Source organism: Pseudorasbora parva, chromosome 22 (genome assembly GCF_024679245.1).
Source record: "Pseudorasbora parva isolate DD20220531a chromosome 22, ASM2467924v1, whole genome shotgun sequence".
In the NCBI taxonomy this organism is placed as follows: Eukaryota; Metazoa; Chordata; class Actinopteri; order Cypriniformes; family Gobionidae; genus Pseudorasbora; species Pseudorasbora parva.
Window position 1 is genome coordinate 2,669,745 of NC_090193.1, and position 17,756 is coordinate 2,687,500.

The window sequence follows — 17,756 nt, forward strand, 5'->3', positions numbered from 1 at the left end:
TTTTCCCTTCCTCTGCTTGTAAACAAAATTCCTCGCTTCTGAGTCATGTGTCCGAACGGCGGATCTGCGTCATATTCTCGCGCAAGTGTCGTGGTGCTGCGTGAGTTCACGTCCGAGGCCTACGCGGAAGACAATAACTTGGTGGATAAAGTCGTTTAGATTATTTTTTTGCCCACAAAAACTATTCTCGTGGCTTCTTGAAATTACTGTATGACTTTGTAATGATGTTTTTAGTGCCTTTTATGGTTCTTGTGAGTGTAAATGTACTGAATGTCAATGGAGGCCTATCTGAAGCCTTTCTCAGCCATCAGCTTTCAACTAAAATATCTTCATTTGTGTTCCGAAGATGAACGAAGTTCTTACAAGTGTCGAACGACATGAGGGTGAGTAATTAATGACATTTTTCATTTTTGGGTGAACTAACCCTTTAATGTAGACTTTTATTCACATATAAACATTAATCAACTTTCTTTAGAAGAAAAATAAAATTTACTAAACTGCTTGATTCCTTTGGATTAGTTTTACGGTGTCTTCATGAAGTTTTTGAAGTTTCAAAGTGGCAGTTGCGTAGCTGGAAATGAAGGGACAGAAATCTCTCTGATTTCATCAATAATATCTTCATTTGTGTTTCAAAGATGAAATTGTGATGCAGGCAGTGTTGCCACAGTTACTTTGAAAAAGTAATCTGATTACTCCTTTAAAAAGTAACTTAGTTACTTTACAGATTACTTGATTTTAGAAGTAACTAAGTTAGATTACAAGTTACTTTATTCGTTACATTCAGCAGTTGCCGACAACACCGCTGCCGCCTCCAAATAGAAATGACAACCGTTTTTGGCAACACTCACTTTATTGCGTTTATGCCCGAGCCTGAGAGCCCCGACTTTTTTTACGCCCCTTTTTTTAGGCTTCTCCTTCGTTTTATATTTATTTTAATAATTAAAATGAACAATGAGATGTGCTGGTGGAAACAACATGAGACCATGATAGCTTGCGCCACTGTCAAGATATGGCTCGCGCAGGGTTAAAGAGTCCGTTTCTTCAGTGCAGCTGCTGGAGTTATGGCCTTTTTACAACTGGTTCCTTCATTCGTTTTCTCTGACCAGGTAGGCCTATCTATCTGATTGCGAAATGACCAGGAGTAGGCCTAAATGCCTTCCGAGAGTCTTTCGAGACGTATTTAATTCCGATCACTCAAACAAACCAATTCAGAAGGTGCATGAAAGCATTTCAAACTAAACCGGACAAATGTAAATGTATCTGGTTGTTTAAACCACATGTGTAAATTTTACTCCTGGCAAATAATTAAAAAATAAATGTTTGAGAGCGTGTTATGTTGTAGTCAGATAGATGATGGTGCTACTGCAACATCGCTGCAAATGAGTAAAGCAAGCCAACGCAAATGGCCGTAAATGAAACTTTAAAATAAGTCACACAAAACACAATTATCTTCAATATAAATGAATGAGACTAATGATCTTACCAGTGCTTAGGTCGCTCTCTCTCTCTCTCATATCGCGATCTTTGAATTTGAAATGGGCTGCTGAATAAAATGCTGGAATCTTTTGCTTTGATGTGAACTCCGTTAAATGAGCATATACCGCGGGAATTGAAGATCGGATTTATATTAATTTTGCTGAAGTGTAAGGTTGGCTATAAAACAACCTGCATGTACTTTTTTATTTATTCATTTTTTTTAGATTGTGTAGCCCGTTTCGGGTTTTTTGAGCGCCGTTGCGAGCAGTAGGCTAATCTATCAGCCTGCCTCAGCTCGTCAAAAATGCCTTTGTGGTGGTATAATAACTAGCCTACTTTGTTTTTAATGTCAAAGTAGTTATATTTCATTTTGTTTCTTTAAGTTCATTTAGAAAAATGTTTAGAGCAATTTTTTGTTTGTTTAATTAAAGTTTTCATTTTTTTTTATGTGACGACCCAGTGAGTTAACCGCAAGTTTAATAGCCTAGTCTCTCAAACCAACTCTTGAATTGTCTTGCCTATATAAACTTTAATTCAACAAACAAAAAATTGCTCTGAACATTTTTCTAAATTAGGTTAATAAAGAAACGAAACGAAAAATAACTACTTTGACATTAAAAACAAAACTCAACTATTTTAATGGCTGCAACAATGTAAAAAAATAATAAAATAAAAATAAAAAACAGGCTTCAGCCGAACTCGGGCTGAGAATTTTGATAAGCTGTCGGTTTTTACGAAGGAAAATGACTAAAATAGTAACTCACAGTGACTTGGATAAATAACTTTAATCTGATTACTGGTTTGGAAATAGTAACGCGTTAGATTACTCGTTACTGGAGAAAAGTAGTCAGATTAGAGTAACGCGTTACTGGCATCACTGGTTGCAGGTTTAGAACATTAGGGTGAGTAATTAACAGAATACATTTTTTTGGGTGAGCTAACCCTTTAATAAAATAATGTGGCCTAGACCTAGAGCTCTCTAATTCAATTGTTACTAGTAACAATTGAATTACAGAGCTCTTCAAATGATTTATTACTAGTAACAATTGAATTACAGAGCTCTTCAAATGATTTATTACTAGTAACAATTGAATTACAGAGCTCTTCAAATGATTTATTACTAGTAACAATTGAATTACAGAGCTCTTCAAATGATTTATTACTAGTAAAAATACACATTAAGGATATGTGTAATTGCAGAGCTCTATAATTGTAATTGTTACTAGTAATAATTGAATTACAGAGCTCTATAATTAAAAATGAATGGAAGTCAATGGAGACATATGACTAGTAATAAATGAATTAGAGAGCTCTATAATCATAATTGTTACTAGTAAAAATTGAATTAAAGAGCTCTATAATTGAATTGTTACTAGTAAAAATATAATTACGACGAGTAACCCTGGAATGTTTTTATGCTGAAACGGCCTCTCACAGCTGCTGGTTTCAGGAGCAAGAGTTTAGTGATCATTTTCACCAGCAGGTGGCGCTGTGAGCTACGCTGACTTTGCTTGGTCGCGTGTGCGGCTACGACTTCATGAAGAACGTCGAGAGCAGACAGAACGGCATTATCATCAAATATCACAAGAAACTTCGTTATCGCTTTCAAGGTAGTAACATACTAACCATTGGCTTTTAATGTAAAGTAATATTGTTTGTATGTACTTTATAACAGAGCCTCAAAAAGGTGTTCATTGATTTGCCCGAAAAGTTCCACAATCACAACGCAGTGATTATCCTACCTCTGAAATATAACTTAAATACAGTACATGTGCAGAATACATATACTTTCTACCTAAAATAAGCCTAAAATGCAAAATAACATGACCAATTAAGGATACTAAGAATTAGTAAAACAGTAATTTATATAGTATAGCCTAAACTTAAATACAATTATACAACATTACAATATTTTTGAATAGTTTTATTTATCATTTTTTTATTTTTGTTAAGTCATGTTACAATATTGTTTTAAACTGCTTATTCACAATGGTTAATAGCTTAACTGGTTTCATTGTTTTGTTTGTTTTAAATGTTTTTTATTGTTTTAAATCCAGACCAAATATTCTAATAATCAAAATAAATCATAATGATTATTAATGTTAATGATAATATAGGGACTCCACAACAACAAAAAAACATTAAAAAAATAATTTTAACAACAAATGAGATTTTAGTGATATTTTGAGATTTCAGAACTATGGTCACTGTTTTCACTACATTAGTTTGAATCACTAAATTTAGTGATGATAAATATTTTCAATAAATTTAATCATGGATTATCATCATCTAAAATGTTCGAAATAGTGAATTTTTTTCACATGTTTAAATGTTGTGTGTTTATCTGTGTAATAAACCAGACACTGATAGCAGTGCTCTGTTTTAGGTTTGTCATACAACATGGTGTGTTTATTTAGAAAGCAAAGAAATGCAAAGCCTCAGTGGAGATGATGACAGATACAATGCAGGGACTGAACATGATCGATAACGACAAGCAGAAAATACTTTATATCAAATATTAGGACATAATATGTATGACTACTCACCAACATGTGGCACATGTGATGATGCCAAACATCGCGATGTGTTCTGAATGAGACTTCTTCAGCGCGATTTTATACCGATAGAATTGCCGTCTAATGTTGACGCCAAAGGTTTCCCACTGAAAGCAATTGGGTTCCCAGTTCGTCCATCGCGTGACGCCGAGGGGTCTACCTGTGGCGTCTTCAGTGTGACGCCGGGGCGCGGCGCGGATAGAGACGGTGATTGCTTTTGGGTCTTTTCTTCACACAATTCAATCGTTTGGCCTCGGAATAGTTGGACTTCTTCAATAAAGTGTGCCTGTTGTCTGTTACAGTCTGAGTTTTATATCATATAATACGCAAATGGGTAGGTTTAGGGCGGGGTGGGGTTTGACTGCTGTTTCAAACGTGTATCATAGCGTAAATAAATGTGCTGGCTGATTAAATTGAGAATCACACTCTAACATGTCATAATGGAAAAATTATAACCCAATAAATTCCATCATGACGATAACATTCACATGCCCAACACGTCTGTTTATGACGTCCTAGGTTTCTCATTGAAATCAGTGGATTACCCAGTACGTCGAAAAATGGCGATTTAGGGGTACCCTGTGCGTCAACAGCTGACGTCAGGGTCCCTTGACCGTTCGGCAACATTTGACGAGTAGGGGTGAGACTGTGTTGACATGACACAGACAAACTTCTTTTTCCCACTATTTTCTGTAATTTAGTGGAAACAGCCCAAACTGTCTGCAGGGTCCTAGAGCTCACAGGGCCTGAGTTACACACTTTCAAAAATTAATTTATAAAAATCAAAAAGCACCTACTTTTTGGTGTTTATTACAGTTTAGACAACATTTCCTTACATGTTTATGACTTTTAGCAGTGTTTTATGTAACTGCAAAGGGTCTCCTTTAAAATGACACCAAAAGTTTGAACGTAGACCACTGTGTGTGTGTATGGGAAGCCTTTCAATTTGGGTCGGCCAAATCCAGGCGGAAATCCCCAAAAAATGGTCTTGGAGTCCTGATAACCGCCACGAGGACGATGACGTGCTGAAGCTCTCTTTGCTTAAATTAGCTCAAAATTACTATCAGGTGTGAGTAATTACCTTGACAAACTATACATCATTAAAAAGATCTAAGACTAAAGTTTAATTTTTTTACCTCTGTTTTATTCTCAAAGTCTTATAGTGACCGTAATGTGTTAATATGTGCCAGGAGTTATGAATATGATCTTGGGCGTCGCTACCTTTTGATTGTAATATGCGCGTCATTTGCTCCCATTCATAAAATACTCCTCTGTGGTCGTCATGAATACACTCGACAAAACAACTTCCCTCAGGGCTTTTACTTCAAATGTGTGCAGATGTGGAGAAATATTGATAGATTCTCACATGTTTGAGTCAAATTTCTATACAGAGAAGTATTATTTATTCAATCTTTATCCAAAATCTGCGGATGTATGATTATGAGCGCAGTATACTGTGATATGCTGTGTTTTCAATTCATTCTGGCAGCCGGAGGGCGCTGGAAAGCTGTACTACTGAAAATTCACCACATGTGGAACACATGAAGAACAGACACACCATGTGACATTCAGGAAGTATCTGACATTTCCAAAACAGCTTCCAGAGGTCGTTAGATCGCTATTTTATGCAGATAGACACGTTTTAAGACAATAAACACACAATCGCGGCAATATATGGTTGGTCTGTGTTCTTTATGCCATGTTGGGTGGTTTCATAATAGATGATATTTATAATGCAATGCTATTCCACATAGCTTTTAGCATTGTATATTTTCTGTCAATTTTTTTGACCCGAAGCTACATGAGACCACATATTGTTATATAAAACACTCTACATATAAATTATAAAGTGATATGAAGCAAGTTTTGAATAAAACATGATTTTAATCGTATAAATTGTTGTTTTGCTGGTGTGCTAAGCTAACATGCTAGCGTGCCCTAGAGATGCACCTGCCACTGAGTAAATACTTTATTTTTATGAACATTTTCTAAATGTAAAACTACTGAAATGCTTATTTGGACGAAATGCATTCGATAGAGTCTCAGTGAGGGTAAAGTGAGAGGTTTGATTTAGAAATGAGGTTTGAATAGAACAGTTTGAATAGAGAATCGTTAGTAATTATAATGCAGACAAAAGAATAATAATTAGAGCCATAACCAGTCCGCAGAAGTGTGAATGTGTGCCGGGGAGACAAACTGAATGGGGCAGTTTGCACCTCTAAACAATAGAGGCAAAATAGCGAATGAAAGCTGAGAAGATGTGGCAATAAACATCAGTTTATATTTCAGCGATATCTCAAAATAAAATCACATGAAACGATCTTGCAAAACGTTTAATAAAATTCAGAGTTTTAGACTGATCATCTTCAGATCTGAAATATAACATGGTCAGACTTGTGGCTTTAGCTGTAGTGCATTTCTAGATTTCTCCAAGGCCCACTTCAATTTTATTTTCATAAAGATATTTCATACAAATAAATTTCTAATAACTTTACAAAACTTTGAAGCTTATAGCTTTTTTTGATTATAAAAAATATTATCATTTTGACTTTACAGTAAACTGCTAGGTGTCTGCTTTCAAATGAGACCATAATTATGCTTTTAGTGCAAAGGATTCACAAACTGTATTTGTTTTAGTCTGAGTATGCATTTCTTAGGATTTTTTCAAAATTTGGAAGTCAGTTTAACAGGTTAAGTAGATAAATATATAGATGGATTTAAGGGGGTCCCCCATAAAGGTGCATCATATTTGAGGGTCGTTGGCATGGTAACGTTTGTAAACCCCTGCCATGCACTCATTCATCTTTATTAACAGTTTTTAAATCAAAACAATCTCCTGCAGTGACATCACAGGAGCGCGTTCCATCAGTGACATCACAGCGCTGGAGGCTTAAAGAGCGGACGCGCTTCTGCATCTGCAGCCACTGATCAGTGTCGGACTTCCTATCAGCATCTGATTGAGACTTTTTGCGAAGTTGTGATTACAAAGTTAAGAATGTATAAATTTCGCAGACTTAGGCCTGCTCAGAGCGAACAGCCAGTGTGGACCCCAGACAAGCCTGGACTGCGGCCACAACCACCACCTAAAACTAACCTGGAAAAGATTCTGGTGGTGAAGGTAAGAAGGCTATCATACTATTGAATGTGTTGTTTTTTCAACCATCATGGGTCATTATTAATATTAAGCCTGCGCTTATATGTCCAAGGCTTGTGTGAGTCTTAAAATGATCTTAAATCAGAGCTGAAAGTCTTACATTCATAAAGTCATGGCATTAAATATTGTGTGCACTGCAAAAATGATTGTCTTCCTCAGTATTTATGTCCTGTCCAATACAAATATCTAAACAAGTTTAAATCAAGATACATTTTAGGGATGAACTGTCAGAAAAAAAGGTACATTGCTGTCACTGGGGCGGTTCCCTAAGGTACAAAACCCAAAAGGTACACTCAAAAAAATGACTTGTTGGATTTACTTTCGAGAATATGTGGTACGAGGTTGCTCACAACTATACTGAGCATTTTTTACAAATAACAATCTAGTTATATGAACAAAAAAATTCAAGTAAAGCTGGCACAATTTCTTTGAGTAAATACAAATCATTTGGATTTGTCACTGTTATAATATGTATATGTGCCGTTTACTTAATTGTTATGTTAAGTTTATAAAAGTTTATTATGTAAGGTGAACACTGTTATCAACTTAATTTGCCTTTAAAAAATAAAATTTAAAAATAAAATTTAGAAATAAAATGCAAAATTAACTCATTGGACAAACTAAAAATATTTAATTGAGAGCAGGAATTACATCCATTGAATTTGTACATAAGGGCCCACAGCCTACACACACACACACACACACACACACACACACACACACACACACACACACACACACACACACACACACACACACTCTTCTGCATTTAGATATTTGTGCTGGAAAAAGAGAAATCCCTTTCTGCAGTGTGATCAGAAGGAGCAGTAGAAGTTATTTCCTTATTGTAGTGGTTCTGAACAAAACCATTCAAGTTTGTTTTTAGTAAAATGAATTAAAAAGCGATCGATATCTCAAACTCTGAAGTGTTTCTCCTTAAACATCTACATTTAGAGATCACACTGATGTTGTGTTCCCTTCATTTTACATTTCAGTTACTTAACTCTTAACTCTTCTTTTACTCTTCAAAAGATCTTAAATGTTCCTTCATGAAAGCCCTGTATTAGTCTTAATGTGTGTATCCTCATTTATCATCAACAGGAGCTCAATCCGCTGGAGTCTGTCATGCTTCCTCCCATCTTTGGCACTTACAAAACCGGTTTGTAACGTTTGAATTCAAAACATATCACTTGAGTATGAAGTGACGTTAAGCATAAGTTCCTTCATGAGAATCATATTAACATGAAATAAATGTGATGTTTTATGCAGGACAGCATCCAGACCCATCAAAGTACGGTGCTTTAAAGCTATTCCACTATGATGTAAGTGAATTTTATATATTCTGATTGTTCCGGTTCAAATGAATATGAATTTTTTTTTTAAATGTGACCCTGAATCACAAAACCAGTCCTAATGAAATTGAAATAAGCTTTCCATTGATATTGTTATATAATGAATATTTGGCCAAGATGAAAATCTGAGATAATCTCCTTTAAATTTGTCCAAATGAAGTCCGTAGCAATATTATTACTATGATACATTATTACTAATAATACAATTTTACGAAATGTCTTCATGGAACATGATCTTGATATCATAATGAATTTTGGCATAAACGAAAAATGGATCCATACAATGAATTGTTGGATATTGCACTGCAAAAAATGCTTTTCTTACTCAGTATTTTTGTCTTGTTTCTAGTCCAAACATCTAAAAATACTTAAAACAAGAAGTATTTACTAGACAAGCAAAAGTTATTGTCTTGTTTTGGGAAAAAATAACTCAAAATGAAGAGAGTTTTTGCTTAAAATAAGAGAAATAATCTGCCAATGGGGTGAGAAAAATAATCTTAAATCAACATTATTTTGCTTATTTTAAGCAAAAACTCTCTTCATTTTGAGTTATTTTTTCCCAAAACAAGATAATTTTTACTTCTCTAGTAAATGTTTCTTACTGTAAGAATTTTTAGATATTTAGACAAGAAACGACAAAAATACTGAGTAAGAAAAGCAATTTTTGCAGTGTGCCACAGATAAACCCGTGAGACGCTGGACTGTTTTCATGCTCCAGGGTCTCGTATGAAATATCTACTGCTTGTAAAGTGTGTGCATTAAGTTTTTCATTTGTGTGTAGAATCTGTATCCACCGCATATGAAAGTGGCCCAGCATAAATATCTGGAGAAAAGTGCCGCATCCGAAAGTGGACAGAAGGCAAAAAATGATCGGGCCAGTCGTGAGGCTGATCCCAGACTCCGTTCAAAAGAGAGGTATGTGTACATCTTTGTTAAATGTTGATTTGTTTCCGTTTATAGCTCGGGCTGCCAGACACTGGGCCCTATCATGTTCTGCTGGTTTCAGCTCGACCCGGTTCTCATGTTCACGTCCAGCTCCACGTTATAACAGTCCAGGCTATTGCAAACCAGGCCTGCTAAAGAAAATGACGGGAAATCAATTTTGCACACTACCCTTTTTGATACAGTGTTCAGGGTATGCATACATCAACAAAAGACAACAAAAGGAAAATCTTTTGCAGCATATATTGAATCTTCTGGTGAAACAATTCACCCGTAAACCATCAAAGCTGATAACCACTCAAACATTAGATAAATCACACACAAATAATGCTGTAGATGGATGCATGTGAAACGTCCCATACAGTTGAAGAATAATGGGGCTTGTCAAAGCGAACAGTCTTTAGAAGGAACAGTCTCATCTGCAAAAAGGTATCGATGAAAGGAAATATTTATCCTTCTGGTTGTAACCCGTGAGGGTAGGAATAAAATCCTTGGGCTGCTGCACCAAAGCAAATTCCCAATCCAGCACTCAAGGGCAGGTAACAAAAATCCTGGTTGAGCAGCGAACCCAAAGTTTCTCAAACCAGGAGTATTAAGGAGAACAGATAGCATGTGGTTTCTCAAACTGAACCTACCACGTCGTCGTCGTCGTCGTCTTCTTCTTCTTCTTCTTCTTCTTCTTTTTCTTCAATTTTTTTGGCGGTTGACAAACAACGAAATGGTGTTTTACCGCCACCGACTGGTGTGGAGTGTGGAACAAAATGACACGTCCTCCCTTATATTCGAGTCCATAAATTAGCCACTTTTAGATATTGAAAAAGAAAATTATAACATTCATTTCCTGAGTTATTTTGTACAATATCTCCTAATATAAATCACATTTTTATTCTTTCTAGATTTTGTAAACCCTTCTTTCAGTCTCATATTTCTGACAGTATGTTCCACTGTTTCTTCTGCCCACAAAATTCACACTTTCCTGTATCATGTTTATTCACTTTATAAAGTGTACTATTTAGACTTATATTATTATCTCTTCTCTTCTGTTTTTCCCTGCACTTCTCATCTCTTCTCCTTTCCTTTGAATCCTGTAAAACCATCAACCTTTCTTCTCGTGATCCCATTGTTTTTGCCATCTTTCCTTCAACCTTTTCTTAATAATACTCTTGATTTCATTCTTACTCAGATTAACTGATAAACTAATGTCTTTGACAGAGGTGGACAGTAACTAAGCACATTTACTTGAGTACTGTACTTAAGTTTACTTTTTGAGTATCTGTACTTTACTGGAGTATTATTTTTTCTGGAAAGTTATGACTTTTACTCCACTACATTTGAAAGACAAATATCGTACTTTTTACTCCACTACATGACCAACCTTAGCCAATTGTCTTTATTAAGATTTGTTTTCTTGCACACACACTCTTTTCCATTCCTAACCCTCCCCTGACCTCCAAGCTCAGCACTAGCTGCTTCTGTAATTTCCACTCACGTGGTAAAAGTTGCGAGCACATACACAAATAACCCCGTTTCATCATCCTAACGCCTAGGCCATTATATTTAGACATTTAGCTGGACAGTGACCTCTAAGGTCATGGACGGGCCATTATGCTTCTCTGTATGTATAATATTATTTCATTTGGAAAATATGTGTTAAACTCTCATACATAATGATTCAAATTAATTTTCTTCTATGATATAATTTCCCCCATGAGCGTCTGGTCTAGACCAGGAGTGTCCAGGAGCATTGTTGGAGCGTTGCTATTGTGAGGAACTGAAAACCACTGATCATTGACCAACACACACCTGCTCTGAAGTCAACAGTGCAGTATTTCTGTGTCATTTAATATAATGATATTAATATAAGCGTTCAGTCTTTCCGTTTACGTGTAAATAGTGAATCCACAATGGGGCAAACACAACTGGGCTTCGGGTCGTTAAAACAGGGCCCACTGATTTATTTCATTTCGTCATGTTTCAGAGTTCAGGATTTGTTTCTGATATCGTTCACTTAAAGCATAACCGACTGAGTTTACATGAATACTCATCAAGTGTGTTGACAGATAAGTAAGGGATAATGTCCACCCAGCCGGTTGTTATCGCAGAATAAACCCCGACAGAGTGATCAGGACCCCGAGGCGACGCGGAGCATCACTCTGAAGGGGTTTATTCTGAGATAACAACCGGCTGGGTGGACATTATCCCGCTTATTACACGGCTACTAGTCTCAAATAAATAATTATTAGACACAAAATATTGTCTTGAGATTAAATATTTTATTAGCTCTTACGCAAAGCTTCCGCGAAGAAAAACAGTTCCAACTGCTTTAAGCCTTTATCTATTGCTGCTAAATGTTAAAATGAATGCTGAAAGGGTTAGTTCACCCAAAAATGAAACCAAGCCTATGATTTACTCACCCTCAAGTCATTATAGGTGTTTATGGCATTCTTCTGTCAGACAAATACAATCAGAGTTATATTTAAAAAGTCCAGGCTAACGTTAATCCCAGCAGTAGTTGGAGCTGTTTTTGAAGTCCATAAAAAATGCAGCTGTCCGTCAAATAACGTGCTCCACACGACTCCGATGGGTTAATAGAGCCTTCTGATTCGAATCGATGCGTTTGTGTAAGAAAAATATCTATATTAAAAACTTTATAAAGGAAACCTGCCTTGAAGTCTTCCATTGTAGCCATTGCTGTTTAAGCCACAAGATGGCGCCAGCGTTAAGCATAGAAGTAGTGCCGGTCAAGATAACTCATAGTACCCGGATGAGCGGTTGTTATCTGGAAATAACATACCGCTGGAATGCGCGATTGACCAATCAGAATCAAGAATTTCACAGAGCCGTGTAAAAAGTAACAGTAACAGTCGTGTGCTCAGTCTATTTTCTGTTGTTATATGCTGACCTAAAACGTACACTTTTCACAATGTTGAAGAAGCCTATTAAAATCTTTCAGATATTACGTGCCATTGCAATATGCATATTGCGATATGTACATTTGCAATATATATATATATATTGCACATGCACAGTGAAGATTCTGCTTCTGACAACATTACAATTCATGGCCATCTCTGTTACTGTTTCAGTGAAGTGTGTGACTCTGAAGTGTCTGAGGAAGGGGACAAGGAACCTGTTTGGAGGAGTGTGCATTTTCTGGAAGAGCAGAAAAAAGTGCAAGAAGAGCCGGAAGCAGACATAGAGGAAATGAAAAATTCCTTCAAAGAGTTACTTTTTCAGCTGTCGTGGTTAAAGTCTAGGGTCTCTGAGCAAAATCTGGAGAAACCGGCTTTATATAATCAAATCAGAGAATTGGTAATTACACACTTACAATTACATCGACAACAAGACACACTGATGTCAGTTCTGTCTCTTAAAGGGTTAGTTCACCCAGAAATGTGCATTGTGTGATTAATTCCTCCTGTGGTTGGACAGCCGTCAGACCTCCGTTCATCTTCACACACAGATGAAGATATTAGTGTTGAAATCCGATGGCTCAGAAAGGCCTTCATTGACACCAATGTCATTTCCTCTCTCAAGACCCATAAAGGCACTAAAGACGTCGTTACAAAGCCCATCTCACTACAGCGGCTCTACAATCATTTATGAAGAGGCCAGAATAGTTTTAGTGCACAAAAAAAAAACTAAATAACGACTTATATAGTGATGGCCGATTTCAAAACAAAGTTTAGAACGGTGATGAATCAGTGAATCGATTCAGGATTCGGATCACCAAAGTCACATGATTTCATCAGTTTGACACGCGATCCGAATCCTGAATCGATTCACTGATTCATCACCGTTCTAAACTTTGTTTTGAAATCGGCCATCGCTATATAAGTCGTTATTTAGTTTTTTTGTGCACAAAAACTATTCTGGCCTCTTCATAAATGATTGTAGAGCCGCTGTAGTGAGATGGGCTTTGTAACGACGTCTTTAGTGCCTTTATGGGTCTTGAGAGAGGAAATGACATTGGTGTCAATGAAGGCCTTTCTGAGCCATCGGATTTCAACACTAATATCTTCATCTGTGTGTGAAGATGAACGGAGGTCTGACGGCTGACCAACCAAAGGAGGCAAAATTATCACACAATTTACATTTCTGGGTGAACTAACACTTTAATATTTTCGACTATTCATGTGTTCTCCAGGAATTTCATGTTAGAGAAATGAAGCACCAGCTCATCCAATATTCCTGCCTGACGGATTGGGTCCAGGAAATGTTTGAAAAGGTCTTGGACCGCAGACACGCTGAAATAAAAGACCCCATGAGACAGCTGGAAGTGGTGAATAATGCACAAATAATTCTGGCAATCTTGAAAGAATCTGTATTTGTTGTTATGATTTTTAAAATGAAAATAAGGCTCAGTAAAGTTGTAAAGTCAGCACACAGCGATGTGTGATCAAATGCAACACGCAAGCAAGCTGATGGTTTGTAATTCTCCCTCCAGATTCAGGACTATTTTCAGTTTGAAAGAGCAGAGCTCAATGCAAACCCATTCACAAACGCGCCGGAAGCCGCCATGACTTTGCATTATTCCAGCTCTAAAATCTGTGTGAAGTCTGAGGACCAGGAAAAGACTTCACCTGAAAGAGAGCCGATTGACCCAGAGGCCACAAAAGCGTAATTACTTTTACATCATTGTTAAAGGGATACTCCACTGCTTTTTCAGATTAAACTGTTATTCCCTTAACTAAGACGAGTTGACACACACCTCTCTCGTCTGAGTGTGTGCTCTTAATCTCTCTGACGCGCGGTGACGATCTGATAGCATTTGGCTTAGCCCACTAAGCCCAGTTCATTTACTATGGTACCAAACAGAGATCAAGTTAGAAGCGCCCAAACTCCTCCACTTCGACTCGGCGCAGTAAAAAGTAATGCCTGAAAAATCCTCTCCTCCTATTGACAGAAATGAGAGACGGAGGAGGAGATTTGAGGGAGGATTTTTCAGCCGGGACTTTTTACTGCGCCGAGCCGAAGTACTCTCAGAAGTGCTATTCCGCCATACATTATAGTTCATTTTTAATCCGCTTAGAAAAGATCACGTTTTATTTTGTGTCACCATATTTGATCGTTCAGCTATCGGTGTAACTGTATTTAAATAGGGAAACGTGGAGGAGTTTGGGCGCTTCTAACTTGATCTCTGTTTGGTACCATAGTGAATGAACTGGGCTTAGTGGGCTAAGCTAAATGCTATCAGATCGTCACCGCGCGTCAGAGAGATTAAGAGCACACACTGAGACGAGAGAGGTGTGTGTCAACTCGTCTTAGTCTTTTCCACAATTATATACAAACGCCATTTTCTTCTAAGAGGTCACTGGGGAAAGTCACTTTAGTTAATTTCCTCTACAGTATCAACTCGTCTTAAGGGACTAACATAAGCCCCGTTTCCACCAAAATTACCCGGAACAATTTGTACCAGGAACTTTTTTACAGGAACTTCTCTCCCCCCAGACCTGCAGCTGTCTGCGTTTCCACCGCGATCTAAAGTTCGGTGAAGATTAGGCAGATTAGTCCGGTGATGTAGGACTGCGCGCGACTGCTCCTCCAAGTCAGTGACGGACAGTAATCATTTTTGCGTGTACCGATTGAAAGATTTAGTGGACTGTTTACATGAGACGTTATCTAAACCGATCTGGTGTTGACATGTGATGACTTTCAATCGCAATCATTTTGTCACGTGCAGTTTGTCTGCCGCATCAAAAATATCGACGCTGTTTTCTCCAGCAGCTGGAGTGTGTTAACTGTAGCCATAGCAACTCTTAACGGCCACCAGGACTACTACAGTATTATATAAGATATTTATCTGTTGTAAAGTGTAATAATCATCTAAGAAAAAAATTCTTCTGTCAGGCGCAGTTAAAGTAAAAACTGCATGGAGCAATATAGGCATTGTCATTACTCCAACATTATCTTCATAACTTACGAAATAAAAAGTATACCCCTCAGAAAAATGAGCTTTCCTCTCTTGTCAACATGAGCGCGGCGCGCGCTGTCACGTCATGTAAGGACACACACTTAAAAGTAATCGGTCAGGTCGTTTGCATGGTGAAAAATAGACTGTAAAAAATGAATAACGAGTATGGAAGAGATTCAAGCTGTGCTGCTTTTGCTGGTTATGTATAGGTTTACTAAAGAGGTAATTAACAACGACAGAAAAGAGCGGCATATTCAGAAAGCTTGTAAAGCTAAATTTAAAATGACAATGTATATTATTATCAGCTATTACGGACATTGCACGTGAGATGGCTGAGACGAACGCGCGCCATCAGACAGAGAGAGCAAAAAATTTAAAAATGCCGGATGAAATAAAATGCCCTCGAAAGTTCCTGAAAATACTGCATGAGCTCAACCAATCAGCATGTTCAGCGCCCAAGTCCCGCCTTTGAACTTTGAAAAAGTACTACCTCGTGAGCAGGGCCGTTTGGAGGGGGAAATATTTACCCGGAACTTCATTTAGACCCTGTTCCTGCGGGCAAAACACACCGAATACCACCCAAAGTTCCTGGTTCCTGGGTAAAGTTCCTGTGGTGGAAACGTAGCTATAGTTTAATATGTAAAAGCGGTGGAGTATCCCTATAATGTTGATTTGTTTCAGTTTTGGTTGCCAGACACTGAGTTATTGTTTTTAATCATCTCCATTACTGTTTCAGTCAAGTCTTCTGTGCCCATGATGACCATATAGCGGAGGAATCTATGAACTTTATATACGACCAGGAGCGGGTCCTCGAGAGCTATCAGGATGATAGGGAAAAGATGTATGTTTCTTGTGCACAACCATGTGTTTGATTTCTACACACTCTCAATCTGGGAAGACAGTAACTGTGTTTGACCATCTTTCTGTCTTGTGTGTTTTTGTGCAGAAAGGAGAAGATAGACGACTTTAGAGAGCAGATAGCCCAAATTAGAAAACTGGAAGTGATGAACAGTAAAGCCATTAGACAAATGAAAGAGCAACTTCATTACCTGCAGGGGTGCAAATATGACCCAGCCGCTATAAGAAAGAAGGTAAGACATCATGGCCCATCTAAAAGCATCACGGCACCACACACACACACATCCAAATGTATTAAAAGACTGATCTTGTAAATTTGCTTTTTCTCACCAGACCAGAGAGTTATCTGAGAAGCTCTCAGAGTTTTACGAGGAGATCTTCGGCCGTTTCTGCAGCCCTTCCTATCCATTCGCAATGCTGGCAGATTTAGAAAAGTGGATTATAAAAACGACTGAAGACGTGCCACTTTTGATACGCCGCAGAAAACAACGGGAGCTTTTTGAAGCCTATGATCCCATGTAAGATATAAAAATACATGTCTTCATGACACACAGTGATGAAGCTACTGTGATGATCATCATTTTATGTTTTGTGTGACCTCTTGATAATCTCCCTCCTTTACAGTTTGAGGAAAAGGAAAGAAGCCAAGTTGAAAGCACTGGAAAGAGCTTTTGCTCCTCCTCCACTAGTAATAGTAAGTGCCACACAGAACCAGCACTACACACCCCGTGCTTTTGTCTTGTCAAATATTGTGACATGTGATGCTAACTAAAATATTGCGTCTCTTTTGCAGTTGAAAAAAAAGCAGATGCCACGCAGCCCGCCTCTACCGAAGATTATAAGGAGAAATAATATATGAGGGATCTCTGAGGAACCCAAACCTGCTCTGCTGCCTTCTCCAGACTCCAAGAAGAAAAAACAGCACCCAGGGTTATAGGCGAGAGAAAAGGGGGAGATGGAAGGAGAAAAGAAGAAGAGAAGCGACAGAGAGTAAAATCCTGAACTCCTCCTCGCTTGGAAACCCTTCGATGGACAACTATCTATCTATCTATCTATCTATCTATCTATCTATCTATCTATCTATCTATCTATCTATCTATCTATCTATCCAATCTATCCATCCATCTATCTATCCTTCTATCTATCCTTCCATCCATCTATCTATCTATCTATCTATCTATCTATCTATCTATCTATCTATCTATCTATCCTTCTATCTATCCATCCATCCATCCATCCATCCATCCATCCATCCATCTATCTATCTATCTATCTATCTATCTATCTATCTATCTATCTATCTATCTATCTATCTATCTATCTATCTATCCTTCTATCTATCCATCCATCCATCCATCTATCTATCCTTCTATCTATCCTTCCATCCATCTATCTATCCATCCATCCATCCATCCTTCTATCCATCCTTCTATCTATCCTTCTACCTATCTATCTATCTATCTATCTATCCATCCATCTATCCACCCACCTACCTACCTACCTCC

At 37.6% G+C, this 17,756-nt stretch overlaps 2 protein-coding genes across 2 annotated transcripts; both read left to right on the forward strand.

The window, feature by feature from the left end:
- The first annotated feature begins 346 nt into the window (after positions 1 to 346).
- Positions 347 to 13,590, forward strand: LOC137058853 (uncharacterized). Its single transcript, XM_067432355.1, has 8 exons — positions 347 to 383; positions 2,960 to 3,086; positions 7,044 to 7,149; positions 8,287 to 8,344; positions 8,455 to 8,507; positions 9,319 to 9,452; positions 12,566 to 12,791; positions 13,516 to 13,590. The coding sequence occupies exons 1-8, from the start codon at positions 347 to 349 to the stop codon at positions 13,588 to 13,590; spliced, it is 816 nt and encodes a 271-aa protein (XP_067288456.1).
- LOC137058854 (uncharacterized) lies at positions 13,575 to 17,110 on the forward strand. Its single transcript, XM_067432356.1, has 7 exons — positions 13,575 to 13,761; positions 13,927 to 14,099; positions 16,130 to 16,234; positions 16,340 to 16,484; positions 16,585 to 16,769; positions 16,876 to 16,945; positions 17,045 to 17,110. Exons 1-7 carry the CDS (start codon positions 13,645 to 13,647, stop codon positions 17,108 to 17,110), a joined length of 861 nt encoding a protein of 286 aa, XP_067288457.1. The 5' UTR covers positions 13,575 to 13,644.
- Positions 17,111 to 17,756: the final 646 nt, after the last annotated feature.

Excerpts from the sequence above, each read along its gene's own strand:
- LOC137058854 (XM_067432356.1), top strand. The coding sequence starts at position 13,645 with ATGAAGCACCAGCTCATCCAATATTCCTGCCTGACGGATTGGGTCCAG. Across the intron at positions 14,100-16,129 it reads GACCCAGAGGCCACAAAAGC|TCAAGTCTTCTGTGCCCATG; the intron begins GTAATTACTTTT and ends TTACTGTTTCAG. Across the intron at positions 16,485-16,584 it reads CAGCCGCTATAAGAAAGAAG|ACCAGAGAGTTATCTGAGAA; the intron begins GTAAGACATCAT and ends TTTTCTCACCAG.
- LOC137058853 (XM_067432355.1), top strand. The coding sequence starts at position 347 with ATGAACGAAGTTCTTACAAGTGTCGAACGACATGAGG. Across the intron at positions 384-2,959 it reads AAGTGTCGAACGACATGAGG|GTGGCGCTGTGAGCTACGCT; the intron begins GTGAGTAATTAA and ends TTTCACCAGCAG. Across the intron at positions 7,150-8,286 it reads AAAAGATTCTGGTGGTGAAG|GAGCTCAATCCGCTGGAGTC; the intron begins GTAAGAAGGCTA and ends TATCATCAACAG.